This window comes from Python bivittatus, unplaced genomic scaffold (assembly GCF_059951505.1).
Source record: "Python bivittatus isolate LINGU-HERP-01145 unplaced genomic scaffold, Pbiv_v1 ctg000840_np1212, whole genome shotgun sequence".
In the NCBI taxonomy this organism is placed as follows: Eukaryota; Metazoa; Chordata; class Lepidosauria; order Squamata; family Pythonidae; genus Python; species Python bivittatus.
In genome coordinates this window covers 39623469-39643743 of record NW_028277113.1, presented here as the reverse complement: position 1 = coordinate 39643743, position 20275 = coordinate 39623469, and the positions used below count along the sequence as shown (strand labels likewise).

General features: G+C 37.7%; 1 protein-coding gene across 1 annotated transcript in view; it reads right to left on the bottom strand.

Annotated features, from left to right (window-relative positions):
• The window catches only part of LOC103054506 (desmoglein-1-like), a 29725-nt gene extending 9923 nt beyond the window's left edge, over positions 1 to 19802 (bottom strand). Inside the window, exons 1-12 of the mRNA XM_088130913.1 lie at positions 19707 to 19802; positions 16823 to 16861; positions 16145 to 16273; positions 14524 to 14679; positions 13805 to 13952; positions 12532 to 12695; positions 10361 to 10495; positions 8312 to 8497; positions 4746 to 5017; positions 3636 to 3778; positions 2670 to 2891; positions 36 to 704 (exon numbers count right to left, since the gene is read on the bottom strand). Of these exons, the coding sequence (XP_087987039.1) occupies positions 36 to 704; positions 2670 to 2891; positions 3636 to 3778; positions 4746 to 5017; positions 8312 to 8497; positions 10361 to 10495; positions 12532 to 12695; positions 13805 to 13952; positions 14524 to 14679; positions 16145 to 16273; positions 16823 to 16861; positions 19707 to 19802 (2359 nt within the window). The remainder of the gene's footprint in view (positions 1 to 35; positions 705 to 2669; positions 2892 to 3635; positions 3779 to 4745; positions 5018 to 8311; positions 8498 to 10360; positions 10496 to 12531; positions 12696 to 13804; positions 13953 to 14523; positions 14680 to 16144; positions 16274 to 16822; positions 16862 to 19706) is intronic.
• Between the last annotated feature and the right edge of the window lie 473 nt (positions 19803 to 20275).

The window sequence follows — 20275 nt, the reverse complement described above, 5'->3', positions numbered from 1 at the left end:
AATCAGGAATAAATCTGTCCTTCTAGAATACTTACACACAAATATTAATCCTCCAAGAAACATCAGGGCAATGGCAGCAGCACTAAGAGAAGTTTCTCCACCGGTTTCCCTTGTTCCTCCTAGGTCAATAGTATGTCCAGCAATGCCACCATGCAGGTTATCAGTATCACCTGTACCACCATCACCTCCAGTACCAGTGTCAGTACCACCTCCAAATTCACCACCACCACCACTTGTACCTCCACCTCCACCTGTTCCTCCACCAGCCATTCCTCCACCAGCCATTCCTCCACCAGCCGTTCCTCCACCAGCCATTCCTCCACCACCCGTTCCTCCACCACCTGTTCCTCCACCAGCCATTCCTCCACCAGCCGTTCCTCCACCAGCCGTTCCTCCACCAGCCATTCCTCCACCAGCCATTCCTCCACCACCTGTTCCTCCACCACCTGTTCCTCCACCACCTATTCCTCCACCACCTATTCCTCCACCAGCAGTTCCTCCACCAGCCGTTCCTCCACCAACAATTATAACTTTGATTCTCCTAGTAGCCATATTGACACACATTCCATTATGATCACAACGACAGGCTTGCAGAGGAACTACCAGTGGCCTTTGACAGCTTCTGCCACTGTTGTCAATCACTCTGACTTGGATCTCATAAATTATGAACTCTATAGTGCTAGTGAACAGAGCTGCAGAAGTATCTGTAGGGAGAAATAAGGGAAAGGGTTATATTAAGAACTCTGCTTTGGAATTTCTATAATTAAAGTAGTTCATTCTCCTAAATAGTTATTGTGTATTTGACTATGAAAACTCAAGGAACAAAAAGTCTTCAGGAGGGTAGGCATGAACCACCCACCCTATCTATCTATCTATCTATCTATCTATCTATCTATCTATCTATCTATCTATCTTGGTTCCTATGTAAACTGATCACAATGATGGTTTTCAACATTATACATTTTCTCCTTCCTCCTCTCCCTTGTCAACCCTGCAGGTAGGTAAGGTCAGGAAGCTAGAAGTTGCTAGAAGTCTTGGAATGTACCGTAATGTGGTTAGGGTATTGTAACAGAATCTTAAAAGCCGTCAAAGCCCATCTTTACTCCAATTTATACATAATACAATCAAGGCAAACTTGTTTGGAGTTTCTTTCTCGTGCTTTCTACTTTTCTAGGACTAAGATATCTTTTCTGAATTTAACCTGACATTCTATCACAGCCCTGCGCTCACACTTCTCTAAGCTTGATCTGAAGGACCTCTCAGCGGGCTGATGGGAGGAAGAGGAAAATGTATAATGTTGAATTTCACTACTGAAGTCTGTTCCATTTTATAACAACAACAACAACAGTTGAAATACAGAGATGATAATGTAACAAAAGGTTTCCTCATAATTATTGGAATTTTAGGAGCTAGAACAATAGAATTGTCAAAAAGCTGAAAAAAATAGAACCTCAAAAATTTAAATTTATCACATATACATTATCTAGCACTCTTTGGACAATTCCTAGGCTTTGGGATAAAGCTTGAATTAACCCTAAATTACCAGCACATGCTGGGCATTCTTCAAAAAATAAAATTCAAACACGAACATGCACACACACAAACATATATCCTGCAGTCTATAGTAGCTCTGTTGCTGTATCAAAAATATTTTGCAATTGAAAGAAGTGGTTTTGGATGGGGAAGAAGAGAAAATACTTAGCACTGCACTCATTATGTTGATCAAAAACATGGTGTGTGTGTGTGTGGGGGGGGCAGGCAGAGACTTCCTAGCACTTGCTTTACAAATAATTTAATTATTCAGAGTTAGAAAGGGGCACTTACATTAAATATGTTGAACCATTGCATAGAACCTTTGCCAATGGCTCACTTTTCTGTTTCTAATGGGAAGAAGGAATAACTCTGAGGAACAGGAAGTGCTATGAAGACAATGGTCAAATAAAAGAAATCTGAGTCCAGGCCAGAACTGTAATCTGAGCAAGCATCTTAGACAAGACCCTCCCTAGTTCTCACAAAGATAACAGGAGGGCAGGGGGAAGTGCATTCAGATGTGCAAGATTCTGTTCCCATAATCTTGTAATGAATGTAGTATTGGCTTGCATGACTTTGGTTTCCTAGTCTGGTTTATCTTGAAGGGCTGACACTATCTGACACAAAATATTTTTCTGCTCCTGCTCCTCATTTTCATATTGCTGACTGTGTTTCCTCCTTCTCTAAAAACGAGTGAGACTAGAAGTAATTGTTGCCACTACCAGGCAGTGCTGGGATTTGTATATGACTGATGGATTAACCTTTGAAATTCAGATAGATCAATATTTCAAGTCAATAAAACGTATCAGTTTAAATATAATCCCGAAAGCTATTTCATTATTTTGGGTTTCCTTGTGTGGTCCTATTTATTGGCTTATTGCCTATAGTGAATGGAGAAAATATAGTCTGACAAAAGATTCAGAAAGAAGAAAGAAAGGGGGGAGCAGTGCAGTTGTCTAAAATGAACATTTGACCTCAATACTTCTTTAAAAAGACCAGGCTGCCACCAGTGGATTTTTGTGTGCAACCATGGGATGCAGATATTTCACATGTGTGAACAGGAGTGAAGGGAGGGGTGGGTGGGGAAAAAGAACATATTTATTAAGATGGGAAAACCTTGAACATGTAATTTCACTCACCATTTACTATTCTGATATTCCATGAGCTGCCTTGAGACTGAGCCAGTATACTAAATTTAAAGGGTGGTCCATATGGAAAGTCATCCAGATCTTTCGCTGTGATCACCACTGTTGGATTGTCCATACATACTCTCCTGATCTCTTCAGTCACAACGGGACAGTTATCATTGACATCTTGAATAGTGAGCACAATAGTACCAGTGGCTGTTGTGTAAGGTCTGTCTGCAATAAAAAATACCCATTAGGGAAAATAAGATCAGTTAAATGTCATCAACCAATAATTTATGTTGCACAGGTACAATAAACTCAATACATAAATAGGATCCCAAGGAACATGTGGCACAGTCAATTTGAGCAGATTAGGAAATGATGGGAAAGAAAGGGACAGCTTTTAATGGCTTGAATGGCACATGTAATTTTACATGCTTCTTCCAAAATGAAGGATAATTTAAAAGATTCTCCTTCAGTTATAAAACCTGGGGATAACACTAAAAGCGCATAAGAACAGTATCCAGAGTCTGTCAGATCTCTAAGTATACAGCAAAGCACTAGCAAGGACAAGGTTGAAATGTGCCCAGATGTGGTGGTTCTTCTCCCTACTCAATTTTGTTTGCATCCCTGTGCATCTAAGCAGCAAATTGTTAGATAATACAATTCCATGGCTGGCTGGGGAATTCTAGGAGTGAAAGTCCACACATCTTAAAGTTGCCAAGTTTGAGAAACACTGACAAAGAGATTTAACACAAGCAGCAAAATCTTTGTTCCAGATGTTTAGGGGAAATATTTACTTTTTTCTTCTATTTAAAACTTTCCCACTCAGGGGACTTAGGGCACTTTCCCACTCAGTCAAAACAGCTAGTTATAAATATCTGGAATAATAATTCAGTATTTCTAAGCACATATTAGCTGTAGATTTCAACTTCTTATGAGAAATAATGAATATTAAAACAAAATCCATGTTCTTACCTATAGTCACAGCAAGCACCTCTGCTGTGTATACCCCGTTGACTACATAAATTGATTCTCGATCAATAGGTTTCTTAAAAGTGATGACAGCAGTTTGAGGATTGATTTGAAACCAGGCAGCAGGATCACGTCCTATCTCATACCTGTGTTTTGAGCAATAGAAATGCCTTAGGATGAGTTATGAATGCTAAAATAGTGGCAGGCACCAGACTTTTTGCTAATGAGCACTGCCCAATTTGATTGGTGCAGTGATTTTTACATGAAAAGAAGAATTCTGACAGTTGCAGTCCTAACAGCCATTGAAAACATTTCAAGCACAGGTATTGTCAGCCTTATCAGGTAGACCAGACAGGAAACACAACCAGATAAGCTAATTCTACTTTATTGTAAAGCTACATTAACAGGAAATTGCAAGTCTGAAAGTACAATTCTCCCCATGTCTCCTTTATAGCCTGAGAAACTAGGGAGGGTCTCTTCTGAACCTCTTACCCTGTCCACTATCCAGCTGTGGGCTGTGCTGTCGCTTATCTGACTGTTCCCTAGGCAGCATTTCTTTGCCCCATCTGCCAAGGTCTTTCCCACATACATTACAGGTATAAGATGTATTGCTTTTTCTCCCTGACAAAGTACCAGTTAATAAGCCCACTGAATACTCACACTGAAGCATTCAACGCTGTGCTATTGCAGGTAATATTTGGAAATGCAGAAAATTCTAATGCATGTTTTTTGCCACAAGGCCTCAAGATGTCTGCAACCCTTGCAATGGCTGAATACCAATTCTGGATTCACTGGCTGCATTTTACCATACATATAGAGCCCCACACTAGTCAGGCACAATTTAGCTTAGAAACTTGAGTGAACATAGTACTTGGGGTTGATTTATGATGAATATCCAGTTTTTTGGATTTCAGAAATAAAAGTTCTAAGTATATATATTTATACTAAAACCATATAAAAGCTTAATTCATTAAGGGAAGGCAAAATTGAAGAAGTAGAGAAAACTCTGCTTAAGGGGTTGACTTTTGGCATCCTAAGCAACTAGTTATCTCTTCCAGTTAGACTGCTTTGATCTGGCTGAATACATAAGCTTCAGGCCAAAGGCTATCTTACCGGACATTTGTGGCAACTCTTCCAGTATCCTGATCAATGGCTTGGAATGTCCCAACCTTGTAAGTAAGTATAGTTTCACTTGTTAAGCTCTCAGATGCAGTAATGGTCAGTGAAACTGGACTAAATGCTGGTCCTTCAAGTACATTAGTTATTTGTACCACAATTGGGGTTCCAGCAGGTTGATAAACAGAAGCCACAGAAGAGTGGAAAGGAGCGACATTTCGCACACCAATATTAAGGTTGATGAATGAAAATTGTTCATAATCAATTTCCTAAGATAAAGAAATGGCATATGTGAATTTTTCATTTGAATTAAAATATCCACTAAGCATACTGTATATATTCATCATTCAGGAGTACATTGTATGTGTTGCATGTACACATACTCACAAATGCACACATAGAACAAAGAAATTCACTTGTCTCTTAATTTAATACTACATCCAGATATATGGAATATAGTCTATAATCATGCAGAATGACAGCTCAGATCAGCCAAGAATAGGAAGAAATCATTTCTGAAGTAGAGCCAGCCATTCAAAAACTTCTAACTACAAATAAAGAGGAGGTCAGATTGGAGATTCTGCTGAATATTAAAAAGATCAATATTATTGAAATCAAATATCATCAGGAAACAAATTAACTCCATTAGGGATATGAAGTTACTATTATCCTCAGATGAACAGGATAAATTAGTGATAAAATTCAGAACTTGCTTGATCCTGAAATATAGAGAAAAATACCAAAGGATTCTATTGTAAAGCTCAAGAAAGAAACGCCTTATCAAATAATTATATATTTCAAAAGACAAATGATGGGTTCTTTTGATATACAAGAAGTTTGCCAGGTTAAGAACTCCCAGGTTTCAGACAACCCATAGTTAAGAATGGAGCCTATTGTAGCAAAATCTGAGTTAAATAAACAATGATTCAAGTTAAATACACAATGGTTTGAGTTCATTACACCATACTACTTATACAGTATTGTACAATAATACTGTTCCAGCTTATATGCAAATTAGACTTAAGGACAGACCTTGGGAATGGAACTCATTCTTAAACTGGGGACTACCTGTACATCATCCAAGATTCATTACAGCTTGCCCACCATGTTTAGGTATACCTCTACCCTGATGATGTTCCAGAAAATGAAGAAAAAAAATATATTCAAGAGTTCATTTGGACTTGTTTGATACCAGTTATGGATTTACTTATAATTGTTAATTCTTTTGTTTCTATTTATTGGTTTAATATATTGATTTTATGGGTGTTTAATTTTAGATGTTGTAAACTGCCTAACATTGGAAGAATATGTGGCATATAAATAATAGTTATCATAGTATTATTACTAATAGTAATAAATTTAACATCACATTAATAAACAGGCCAGGCAAAAAAAGCAATATTCAACCAAAAGAAGTTCAACATCCATACTGTGTCCTTCAAAGTAATGGATACAGCAGAAATGATGTAACTAGAGCGAGCAAAGTATCTGGACAATGAAAGCAGAACAATGAACAGCATGTAAATCTGCCATACATCGCAGGTGTGGTTGAGAGGATGAGAAAAATTATAGACAAGAAAGGCACAAGGGTAAGATTCAGGATGATTACAACATCAGGATACAACAACTGCTACCTAATAAGGATAAATGGAAAACTGAGACCTTGCATAATTGCCAGTGTGGAGATAGTTACTTCAGACAAACTGAACAATACACAGAATGCAGAATTTAAAAACACGAAGGGAATATTGGCTTTGCCAGAGGCAAATATGGCAAAAAAGATCGGCATCCTGATATGGTGCAACAGATATTTCCCCTCAATTATTAGAAAGGGAACCAATGTTCAAAAACTGCAGGATCATTTAAGTAAGAAGGAAAACTATTGGCTGTCATCTGAGCGTGGACAGGGTTTGGTTGTGAGGTCTCCATACCACAGAATTCAGGCAACATACAAGAACACTGTCCTTCTATATTGCAATATTGATGGCTGAGTTCATTTTCAGATTAGCTATGAAAAAGCTAGCTGCACAGCCAGTGATATCAGTGCTTATTTTTATCTCACGTGGCATTATCAGAAGTCATTTCATCAATCAAAGGAATAATTGAAATACAAATCATAATGAAACCAGGGATCAAAAAAGTCATGATGGTAAGCATGACTGAGTGATTGAAATCCCATCCAGATTACAGAATAACGAATAATTAAAACTAAAAATGCAGAATTTGTTGACTTGATGATGATGACAAAGATGATCATATTCACCAAAATAATTACTTGTGAGTTAAGGGGATTACATTCACTGATGTTTATTTATTTATTTATTCAGTCTGGGTAGAATTGCCATAAGCCATTTAAGAGTCAAGCCAGCATGAGCATAGGACAGAAGTAGCTTAAATGGTAAGTGTGGCAAGTGTGGATATTTACAGAATTAAATATGTAAATGAGGTCAGATTCTGGTTATAGCAGAGAGCATAGACCATTCCCAGAGATACTATGCTATCATTCTCTAATACATTTTTTCTTCAAATTTAAACTATTTTGAACCATGTATATGCATAACACTTATATCCAGTAGTGTACTTAGCATATTTGACCCCTGGACTGGATCATTTTTTAACATCCCCCTCCTCTGTTGTTGTACCTATGCCTCACTGACAACTGCCAAACAGCTGATTGATGAGCACAAAGTGCAGTGACCCACTTTACACCCACTGTTAGCTTTCTTTTCATCTTTAGTGCAGTGACACACTCCACCCCCCTTATTGACTGCATCCAGGGCGGACAACCACTATCCCTGCCCTGCCCTTGGTATGTCACTGCAATGGTATGTGGAAAGACCTTGGGAAACTGGGCGAAGAGATGCTGCCAAGGGAATGGTCAGATAAGAGAGAGCATAGCCCACAGCTAGATAGTGGGTGGGGCAAGAGGCTCAGAAGAGACCCTCCCTAGTTTCTCGGACTGTAAAGGAGGTGGCGGAGGGGGAAGAATTGTACTTTCATACTTGCAAGATTGATGTCTAAGATTTACCCTAACCCTTGTGGGGTAAACCAGATAGGAATCACATCCAAATGAGCTAAATCTACTTTATTATAAATCTACATTGACAGAATCTTGCAAGTATGAAAGTACAATCCCCCCGCCATGTCTCCTTTACAGCCCAAGAAACTAGGAAGGGTCTCTTCTGAGCCTCTTGCCCCTCCCACTATCTAGCTGCGGGCTATGCTGTCTCTTATCTGACCATTCCCTTGGCAGCATCTCTTCGCCCAGGCTCTCAAGTTCTTTCCCGTATCCCATTACATCCACTTCTTGTATCCCATACAGAGGATTTAACAACCAATTTAGCCTTTATTGGTTCACAGCCAAAGGCACACAGTGACACAGTCTGGGAAAGACAGCAGTAATGTGCTAGATGATTTTCCAGTTTTTAAAAAAGTGTTTACCCAGACCTTTTTCTGGGCACTACTGTTAAAAACAAAATGCCAGGGGAGATTATTGATTTATCACACACTCAGAATCAAAATTTGAGTTTCAACAATAGTAAAAGAATATTTGAAATTCATACCTTTACAACACTCAGGATACCTTCGTTAGTTGTTCTGTCTACGGTGATCTCAAAGTTGTGATTCTCATTTCCAGAGATAAAGTAAAATTCCGCAAACCAGTTATCTGTAAATTCTTGATCTGCATCAAAAACCTGTATCCTCAGCAGCTCCTGACTCAGTGAATTTTCTAGAATTGATACTGAAAACTAGAAAAGAAAGAACATTGCAATTGGCAATGAAGACATGTATCAGATTCCCATCAGCTTGAAAGAAATTTGGTGTACTATTGTCACTGTAATTTCAAACTTGCTACGAATACTAATCATCCGCTATTGTTCTTGTATGATAAGCTTATGATATTCAAGGTAGTTGTGCCTCATGCTTACTTATTGGGTAATGCACAAAAGTGCATGGATAAATAGGATAACCACCTGGAGAAGTGAAGACACTTTTTAATGTTGTGGAATACACTTGAGGACAGCAGTACTGTAAAACTTAATCGGGGAAAGACCTTATTCAAGCATGCACTTAAACTTATGAGCTTAATGCTGGGTTGGGCTGTGGAGCTTCACCTTGTTATTGTGAAATTTACATCTAATTTATTTTAGATATTTGTTTATTGGTGGAATGAGCTTCTAAGCGCATACAGCTTCATACATGAAGGGTTACTCACTATAGAAGTCTGTACTATAGACCCAAAACAGTTATCAGCATGACCCCATTCCTGGCATGTGTGTTCAAGAGAATAGAGTGAATAAATGCAATGAACTCAAAGATCATCTTCAGCTTGCTATAGTGCTCCCACCTGCTCATTTTTCTTTTTATCTATCATACTGTGAGCATAACTTATAGAGTACAGTAATTTCCTCCTGTTTACCTCTATTGGGCAGCAGCTATGTTGTCACTCATGATGACAACACAACCTCCCACGCTATATCGTCCTTCCTAACTAGTTCATACAGGGAATAGATGAATTGCTAAAACTCACTATGGGCTACATTACTTCTATATTGGGAGAAATAAATTGCATTTTTGGATGCTCTTCAGTTTTTAAGAGTAATACTGCCTATGAATAAACAACTACAATGTCAGGAAGAAGAATCTAGCCTTCTATTCTAAGTTTTGTGTTATCTGCATAATTTGTTTTAGTGAAAAAGTTCATTTGTTACACGGGGATGTGGAAACAGTACTACCGGCCTAAGTATACTCATGACAGCTTCACTTGTTCTCTTCCTATATATTTTTCATCAGATGCTCATTTCATACATGGTTACACAGCAATGAACAGATTTTCATTGAGTGTTGATTCACCAATGAGATGTAGCCAATCCCATCTGTTTTAGAAGTCAGACCATATTTTATATAATTTATGATTCTTTCAAAAATTATTTTCATGTCATTCACACTGATTTATGTTGGCTACATTTTTTTCTTTTAAAATACATGTAATCTTTGATGCGTGAAGAAGTCCTAAAATTTTAAGCCATGGACTTTGGTCTAACAAGTTGTCAGCTTACTTAGTTTGATTTTGATACCATAGCCAATACTGCATTATTAAATGGTTTGCCTTCAGCAAAATTTGGATCAAGCTTTTAAACTATTTCTCTCCTTTGGAAAGAAAAGAGAAACTATGTGGACCAAATATATATCCATTTCTTCTTGGACTTCAAAAGGCATAAAAATCCATCCCTATGTAGATCTCATTTCCGATCCCCAGAGATTATTAGAAAATATAGAAATAATTTCTATCTTGATGATGATTTATAATTCAATTATAATATCTCCCATTATTGCTTATGGAAGGAGCTAGGATGTCATATTTGTCCTGAAGATGGTTAGGAACTGGGGGCTGGGGGAAAGACTGAAAACAGGATATTGTGTAAGTAGGATATGGAGGAACTGGCTTTGGATCCACTGAATCTAAAGCTACTCCTTTTCTGGAAATGGATCTGTTGATTTCCACTAATCCTCCACTGCAGTTAGTGAGTGTGGAAGAATAATTATAAAACAAGAATTACCAGACTGAAAAGAAACTAATTATGGATCACATTGGCTATCAGTAAGCTTACCGAGCTCTGTGAAAGAGTAGGAAAATTATCATTCACATCCTGAACTTTAACCTGACATAAACATTCTGATGATATTCCATCTGGCCCTCCATTCCTGTCTGTGGCTTTCACAACCAGAGTATATTGACTTTGTTCCTAAAAATATGGGAAAGAAGAAACAGAAGAAGGGGGGAATAACATGACAAATGCTTTAAAATTCATATAAATAATAAAGAACATTAGTCTAACACAGAGTTTTTTAATTTTATGAAATATGGATTTTATTTCATATTTTGGTATGTGTGTATGTAGGTATGTCTGTGTGTGTGTGTGTATATGTATATGTATATGTATATATTCCTTCTACCTTGCTCTTTCACTGAAATGATTGTTTGGATTAAATGCAATGTATTAATGAGACTTACTGCTAAATTATCAAGCATTGGATTACCACCTTAGAAATATTCAGGATTTCCCCCCCTTTTATTTATTTGTTTATTCAATTTATATGGTTGCCCATCTCACATACGTGACTCTGGGTGGCTCACACAAATAACAAAATAAAAAAAATAGTGAAACAACTAAAATAAAAACCATTAAAAACAAAACCATAAAACATAATCTGTGGGACAGTACAATACATACAATTACTAACAGTATAATCAACTCATAGGCTCCATGCCACCACCAGATCCCCTGGCATGATGACAAAATCATGTCTTAAGAGCCTTCCAAAAGGCCAGCAGGGTCGGGACCAGTCTAACCTCGGGGGAATGATGTTCCAAAGGGTGGGTGCTGTGGCAGAAAAGGCTTTCCTCTTGGGTCCCGTCAGATGATATTCATTATTAGACAGGGCCTGTAACATGTCTCTTCTGCCAGATCCGATGGGATAGGTAGATGTAATGGGGGAGAGGCGGTCCCTCAAATAACCTGGCCCATGCCATGTAAGGCTTTAAAGGTTAAAATCAGCATCTTGAATTGAACCCAGAAACAAACTGGCAATCAGTGCACATCGTAGAGCAGAGGTGTAATGGGTACTGATCAAGGAGCACACATAACAGTCCACACTGCTGCATTTTACACCAGCTGTAGCTTCCAGATCTTCAAGGGCAGCCCCATGTATAGCGTGTTACAGTAATCCATTCTGGAGGTGACCAGGGCATCAGTGACTGAGAGAAGAGCCTCCTGATCCAGGAATGGGTGCAACTAGTGCAGAACCTGAAGTTGCACAAAGGCCCTTTTAGCCATGACTGCCACTTGCCCATCGAGCAGGAGCTGTGAATCCAGGACGACCCCAAGATTGTGCACAGGGCCTGTTTAGGTCAGTGAAACCCTATCCAGCACCAAAGATGGTAAGTTCCTGGAACCTGAAGTCCCCAAAACCCAAAGCCACTCAGTCTTACTAGGGTCAAGCTGAAGCCTATTGATCCCTATCCAAACCCTTACAGCCTCCAGACACCAGGACAGGACATCAATGGCTTCATTGAGTTACACAAGCTCCTTTGCCATGACAAGGCAGTGATCCATGAAGGGGAGAGGTGGAGATGTACAACTGGGTATTATCAGCATCTTGATGACATCTCACCCCATAATGATGGATGACCTTACCCTGTGGCTTCATGTACATGTTAAACAGGAGCGGAGAGAGTACCAAGCCCTGCGGAAACCCACAGAGGGCTGGACCTCTTTCTCCTAATCAACACTGACTGAAACCAGCCCAGAGGAAGGAAGAGAACCAGCACAATACAGTGCCACCCACCCCCAACCCCTGGAGCCAGTCCAGAAGGATACCATGGCTGATGGTATTGAAGGCTGCCGGGAGGTTGAGAAGAGCAAGGATGTCTTTTTTTTTTTTTAAAGTTATTTTCATTACAGATTGTTTGCTTGCAACAGTTATTGAGATTCCAGAAATCTCACTTATTTTGAAAATATTTATTTATTCATTTATTTAATAAACTTATATAGCTGCCCCTCTACCAGAAGGAACTCTGGGTAGAGAATAGAACAAAAACACAGAACACTAAAAAAGACCATTTGAAAACAATAAACAATATTGAGGCATTGACAAAACTCATATTCATCCATCCACCGCCCCATGCCCGGTCCATCAACATCCTGGCCGCAAAATATTCTGTTTTCCCAACAAATAATATGTCCCTCCAAAAGGTTTTTCTTTTCTGTTTTGTTTTTACCTCTCTATCAAGAGCTTTTGCAATGTGAAGTTCTCCATTCTCTGTGTTCAAGATAAACAGTAACGGACCTCCAGGATTCTGGCTTTCAATCTTGTAAGCAATTTTGGAATTTAAATTATTTGGCTCATCAGCATCTATAGCAGTTATTTTCATTACAAACGTATCTGGAAGGAATGAAAAGACAAAAGGGAGCAAGAGCTGAAGATATTAAGATATTAAAATCATAGAGCACCGTCATTTGTAAAATCTCTATTTTAGTCTGCTTACAAAGAAGAAAAAGGAATGCATTTTTCATACTGGGAAGGCACTTCCATGGATTTCTAATGTTCTGCTCTCAAGGACGTTCCCCATGAAAAGGTAAAGATTTTGCAATCTATCTTAACAAACAATTTGAGTTAATTGTAATATAGTGCTTTGTTTTAATTCTGTTCTTAGGTTGTACATGATATTTTACTTTGAGATTATTTCAATTATCTCAGAACAAATATTGTATCTTTTATTTGCTCAAATGTTTGTCTATAGAGCAATATTAAGTGGTAGTGGTCACAAGCATGGGGAGGGGGTATAGCTAAATGATGAAACAGGTATCATGATGCCATTATACAAAACCTGTGAGTTACATGCCTATGTCAGACACTGGGTGCATCTCGACATCTCCATGCATATGATTCTTTCATCATAATCTCAGTTTGCTGCAGTGATAGTGACAGATGCAATAGCAGATAAACCACCACTGTTAGGCCCTGGAGGTTTTTGCTGGACAGGTGGAGCACTGACCACATGCTCCACTGTGGATTAATTAGAGAATTGAGAGATATAGAAAATGTGATCAAGAATAAGCCAGGAAACCATAAACAGGCCCCATAGACCCATTTGCTCATCACAATGGAAAAATGTGACTAACTGTTATAAAATCAACTGTAGTTTATTCACTGACCAGGATAGCATATTGTGCTTAGCTGAAAACTAAATAAATTTTCCAGTTTTCAAAGTGAAATGTTAATGAGTAGTGACACGTGCCAATGCGTTCAATTGGAGAGAATTAAACCCAAACTTAATTTCTCTATTGGCAAAAATGGGACTTGTGGCACAATTCTGTGCATGTTCCTCAGTGCCATTAAATTAATTAAGACTTACTCCCAAGAAAGATAGTGCTGCATTCAAATCTATGTTTTCAGGAAATCAGAAATTATACAGATGAGAAAATGATACATGTAACTATACATATTGGTCACTATTCTGGAATAGGCACATTTATTTACCAAGTACTTACTCTCCATGCTGCTCTCTATTATTGACCCGGAGAACATGTGTTGTGTAAATATTGGTGGATTGTCATTTATATCCAGAACCCGAACACGAAGATCAAGAGGTGTTTCTACTGATTTCCCAGTCATAACATTTATAGCATGACAGTGAATCTGGATTAAGACATTAAAAAATAAAAAGCTTCATTCAAAAGGAGTATAAAGTATTCAAAATACTTTCAACAGGGAGCTAAAGAAGCTTCATCCAATACTGCAAGAATTCAGGTCATCTTTGACTTAATTACAAAGTGATCCCTGACTTTTCTCATATTCCAGGTGGCTAAGAGTGATAAATATTAAATATAACCATAGTAGCTCATAAATAATATAAGAATAAAAGCAAAAGAATCAAAAATAAAAAGCTGTATACCAACCACCCAAGAAAAACATCCCAGTTTTATATTAAAAAACCACCAACATCCTAGAAAGATGTATAGCCCCAAATCCATTCTTAAACTAAAAGTGGAACCCCATTAAAAAGACTAAAGTTTCCATGGAGGGGGAAGTTTTGTTAGCAGCTGCTGCAAAGGCATATTTTTTGGTTCTTAACAGACATACTTAAAATGTCAAGGGGTCTCAGGAAACTACCTTGTATATGGGGGGGGGGGGCTGAGTGATCAACAATTATATATTGTAGTCATAACAGTAATAGGTAAAGAAGATCTGTTTTGCCAATAGTACTTACCACAAACATTGGAGTCTCCTCTCGATCCACTATTTTTGTTATATTAATTTCACCAGTCTTCTGATTGATGACAAATACTCCCACGGGATGCTGATCAATGCCTACTCCACTTATTTTATATATAATTGGCTGCGTTTCTTCACAATCTGATCGGATCTGTATTAGGAAACAAGACCAGAAAATATCTCAATCTTTTTTTTTTTTTAACCTTCAATAATATGATAAACTTCTAGTTCTGGTATGGCTCAGTAGTATCCCTAAGGCATCTGATAACTGACACCATTTTGAGAGGCCTGGATAGGTGCAATTCATTAGGAGGTGGCTTTAATTTAAATAATTTCTGATTTGCTGGGTTGATTCAGGCCATCATAAAATGAGTGTTGTCCTTGATAAGGCAAAGTAACAGTTAGTCTCCCCAAGGAGGCTGCTTTCACGTATCCTTCAGTTCTATAGAGCTAAGGAAAGATCACAGGGAAAAGAAGAGAAAATAAGAATAAGGACCTGCCTATGAAACTCCAAGCTGGAGGCCCAGATGATTTTTCTCCCTCTTTCTTCTTTATGATGAACAAGTGCTGAAATACTCCTTGATTAAGCTACTAAGTAACTAGTGTAATTAGGCTGAGTGTATTGATTTTATCTGGAATTCTGTGTATGTGATTAGTGCCTCCATTTGTTTTTGCAGTATGTCCCTTTTCTCAATAAACTCTTTTTATAACCATGTATTTGGCTTCCTTAGTTCTATATAGAAATGAAAACCTTCCCCACATGTAAGACTACATGGTTCCATAATTAGCCCTTTTTTTAATGGATTGTCACAAATTTGTTCTATATCACCGGCCTTTGGGCTGGAAAATCCAAAACATCTTTTCTGTTTTCCTAGACCTGGGAGAAGCATGGAGTCCTTGGGGTTCTCTGAACTTGGTTCTTTTCTTGCAAACGTTTCATTACCCAGCTAGGGTTCAACCTTGAACTCCACATATTCACCTCTATTGGTACCTGGGAGAAGCTTTAAGTAGAAGGGCTAAACGCTCCTCAGCTGGGTTGACTGGGGGTATCAGAAAGTTCAGTGGCAACCTATTGTAATTATCTCTCATTATGAAACCCTTGGAAGAAGAAGGTTTGTTAGGGAAGTTTTAAATAATTGTTCCTCACTGATTTAAAGATCTTTCTGATTTCTGTTTTTCTGTGAAAGTTTAGTGAATGAAAATCATGGGAATGGTATGGTTTAGCATCACTTAATTATTGTAATAGTACATACTCAAGTGCTGAGTCCAGCTAACACTACCAATTTGGTATTGACTTTAAAATCTAGTAAATAAAACAAATTCTGTGCCCAGCAGGATCTATGGCAGATTCTTTTTTTCTCTATTTTTTTATTTCTAAAAAATTTACAATGACTATAAATGGTGCAATAAAATTCAACACATACACATGAGGGATAGAAAGGGAAACACACAGTCACAAAAAACCCACCAGTATTTAAACTCCACATAAAACTTTGTCGATGAGACACAGCAATCGCATAATAAAAACTGGTCTGGAAATTCCCTTAGCTAAGATGTTGTTTGCTTAACTTTTTACAAGTGTTGAATTTTATCTATATAAAATGCTTGGAACTTACTCTTGCAATTGGATTTCTTTTTGAATTATCTTCTCCTTCCCTACAGGCAGCAGCAAATTTAATCCATTCCCGTTTTTGCCTCCGATAGGATTTCCATCTCTCTATTCCTTTCTCATTCCATTCTTTCACCTTGAATAAAAAACACACTAATGTTAATAGACTAACTGATGTCCCACGTATCACAAGCATCTAATAGTCAGTTTAACATCTAAAATATAGTAGGCTAACTGCACATTATCTGTTGCTTTTTGCTCAACCAGCTTCTCACTTCTTGTCTACTCTCCTAACTTCACAGAATGTTTCCAAATATCCAGATGTTTAAATAGGAATGGTCTAATCATGGGGAACTGTAAACTGTGAAGGAAATGTAACGTCAGAATGGTTTCTCTGTTAATATGAGAATTTGATTAAGAGGGCCATACTGTCTCAGAACAGAGAGCTGTGGGTCATTGGGAAGACTTGTGACTCCAGGCCAGGATCCTGAAGGAGGCAGGGGAGGAACATGTGTGAAAACAAGGTCATATGCTTGGAACAGCTTTTCCTGTGTCTAGCAAAGGCTCAAGCAATAAAGAGGGCTGAGTCTTGCATATTGATTTACAATAGACAGTACTTTCTAGCACGTCTTAATTAGATTTCTACTGTACACTCTACTAACAAATAAATTGAAGTTATCGTTACCTCAACACGAAAAGTACCAATGCTGAAATCCAGGGACACCTGGAAAGGAAACAAGGATAAGGTAAGCATAATGTTCTCCTTAACTCTGACTTGGACATCTTTAGAGAGATAAAATATATGGAGAAGAAAAAGAAGAATCCGGTTCCACAAAGCCATAATGTAGAAATTAGACTTGTACATATTTCTTTTCTCACAACCCAACCTCTGTTTTTCCTTTGAATCAGTGCTTCCTTCATTTTAAATCAACACATCTCTTGCATCTCTTGCCAAAAGGCCCATATGTAAGTTTACTTCTGCTCATCCCTGACTATTGGTAATGTTAGTTAGGGCTGGTTCCGTAACATTCAGAGCACTGTGAGTATCCCCCTCCTAGTGTCAACAAATGTGCAATGATGACTAAAAAAGCCCCAACTGATAAAATGAAGTTTGCTTTTAGTTTAAAATGTAATATCAATCACTTTAAAAAAATCCTAAAACTTAAAAGGAATAGCAGATTAGTTTCTCTCTCTCTCCCGTTCTTGTGCACACTCACAAAAGCATTGCTAAACCTGGAATGCTGTCATTTTGGTTTTAATTAAAGCTTTTACTTTAGTAGTTTCTTTCTAGTTTTAGTAGGAACAGATATTCACTTGACACCAAAGGTTTAGACCAGTGTTTCTCAAGCTTGGGAACTTTAAGATGTGTGGACTTCAACTCCCAGGATTCCCCAGCCAGCCACTTAAGAAGTCCACACATCTTAAAGTTCCCAAGCTTGAGAAACACTGGTTTAGACACTTGCTTTAAAAAATGAAATCCATGATACTTGGGATGTTATGTTGTATGGTCTATGCTACCCTATTTTCAACAAATATCATAGCCATGCCTTCACAGTAATTATTAAGTTAAAATTTTGCTCCACATATAAAGGAGCACAGGGGTATTTTCTATGTCTCAAGGCTTCTGGAATGACAAGCCACTCCCAAAATATGAGGATTCTCAAGAGGATTCTTCACATAGCACCAAGAATCCAAGTGTGTATGTAGAAACATAGGATATGTCCTAACTTTATTTCAGTTTAGGTGAAGGCTGAACTCATTCCATTATTCCTGGCTGCTGGCTTGTTTTATATATTTTTATATTTGTATTACTTATATGTTTTATTTTAAATTACATAAACAATATTTACAGGTTGTATGTTGTCTGAAGATCTACAGTATATGGTATAGGAATGATTTAAATGAAATAAACGATAAAGCTTCTTTTAAGTTTTGTACTGGGCTCACCAAGTTTTTACAGCGAAGCTTGTGACAGTTCTCTCTTGTCACAAAGTCTGATGCTGAGTGGGAATGGTTGGCCAAGATCATCCAGCTGTCTCTGTGCCTGGAGAGGACTAGAACTTGGACCTCTCTATTCCTAATCTAGCAATTTAACCACTATACTACACTGGCTCTCCACAAAACAATAAGGTGCTTAAAAAAAAGAAAAAGAAGAAGAAATCGGATGTGAGAATCAAGCAAAATTCTTTTATATAAGTTACATAACATTTATTTTGGTTTAATGACAGCATAGTGATTTGATTATTTATGTGAACAAAGACGCTACATCATAGAAGGATGATTTTAATTGTTTTAAATTTTATATCTGTACACTGTCCAAAGTCTGCTTGAGTTGAAACAGCAGGTAAAACTTATAAATATATGCATCTGCTTATGTTTATGATTAAAAAAAAAAGAATTGGAACATTTTGTTCAATTAAATTGGCAGCTGTGCGGTAATATTAATGAAATAGTAGAAACAAAAAATGGAATATAACTATTTCTTTTAACGCTGTGCTGTGGTTTCTCCTACAATAAATTTTAGATTGTATGTTTTCCAGGACAGGAACCTGTCTTGGATCTTGGATGTGTTGTATCAAAAGCCATGTACTCGATTGCTCCAGGAGAGTTTAACTTCTTTGGAAATGTGATGACAATAAGAATGGATGGACAACAGGCAAAAAATCCCCAAACCTCTCTCAGGAATCATTTTGTCAAATACATATATTAGAATAGAAAAAATTAGTAATCGTTTATTTATTATAGGCATTTGCCCAGCATATATAGAAAGATGAAATTCATGCACACAGTTTAAATTCCCAAACCCCATATGATTCTGCCATCCCATAAATCCTGAGTTATGCCTAACTCACTCTGTTTAGATAACACATTAAACACATAACTTAAAATATTACTTGCTTTATGTCTTATGAAAGGATTTATTAACAACTGCCATGTAGAAATGGTGGCTACATAATTTGGTTACTCTGGGGAGATTCTAGAAAATTGATCTATTGGCGGATGTAAACTCATAGAACCAATCCTTCCTAATGAAGAGTAAACCCTTGCAAGAGAAAATAACCTTTTTAGCCAGAAATTAAAGAGAGAAGTCCATGCCTAGGCTTTTTTGACACTAACCCCAGTTCCAACCTCAAGGTACCATTTGGAACATGGCTGTAACAAGCAGGATTGACAGAAGAAATGCTGACCAAACTTTCTTGAATGGATCATAGTCCTTAAGGATACAAATCTGTAATTGTGTTGCAATGCTGTCCTTACAAACTTTAAGAAGGGCAAGGATATATTGGCCATCACTTGTCCAAAAATATTTTAAAATAGGAGGCTAAACTTCCTGAAGCACGGTTGAGTATATTTTCAGTGCTTTTTACATGAATTGGTAGCCTGAAAATCATCTCCAGAGATTTTTTTACAATGTTATTCGTTCAATAGGATAGGATTATTCTGTATTGCTACTTATAGCTTTCAGTTCCGTTTGCAAAAATCAGAATTTTTGTCATTTAGTCATTAGTCACGAACAGTTTCTTTCTTCAGCTAATAACAAAGAAAAGATTTTAAGGCCCCTCCCATACTTCTGAAGTGATGGAAAGAGCTGGCAGTTTGCATTTGCTAAAGTCAACAGATTTTGAACGCAGCGGCACCGAAGAAAGCTTTTCACACTCAGGCATGTTTTATGAGACAAGAAAGAACAAAGGAAGAGCTGTTCTCCTTGTGCAGAAGGGTGTAGCTTGCACTAAAGAGACATTTGTTTTTTCAACATCTGCTTATGTCTTTGCCTCACCTTGCCATGAGAAAGTTCTTGATTGTAACTCCAGAGCACTTCTACTTTAGGTCCAATGATATGAATGGTTCCTAGAACTGCAAGCTTGCTTAGATGTGTTCGTGCTGAGTAGACTTTCCCTTCCTTACAGATAGAGAGAGAACCGCCCCACAAGAGTTCTGAACCAGTTTGGAAGCACTTTTGGCAACTGCATTCCCATGAGATCAGCAGTATTGGAGAGCTTCTTTATTTCTAGTTCAACTGCAGTATAATTAAAATTACTGCTAAGCTAAGGGCTTTTTTTTTTTTAATGCTCTGCCTTCCTTTGTCCATTGGAGGGAACTTTCACCTCACCCCTCTTCCCACCTCTTTATAGGTTCA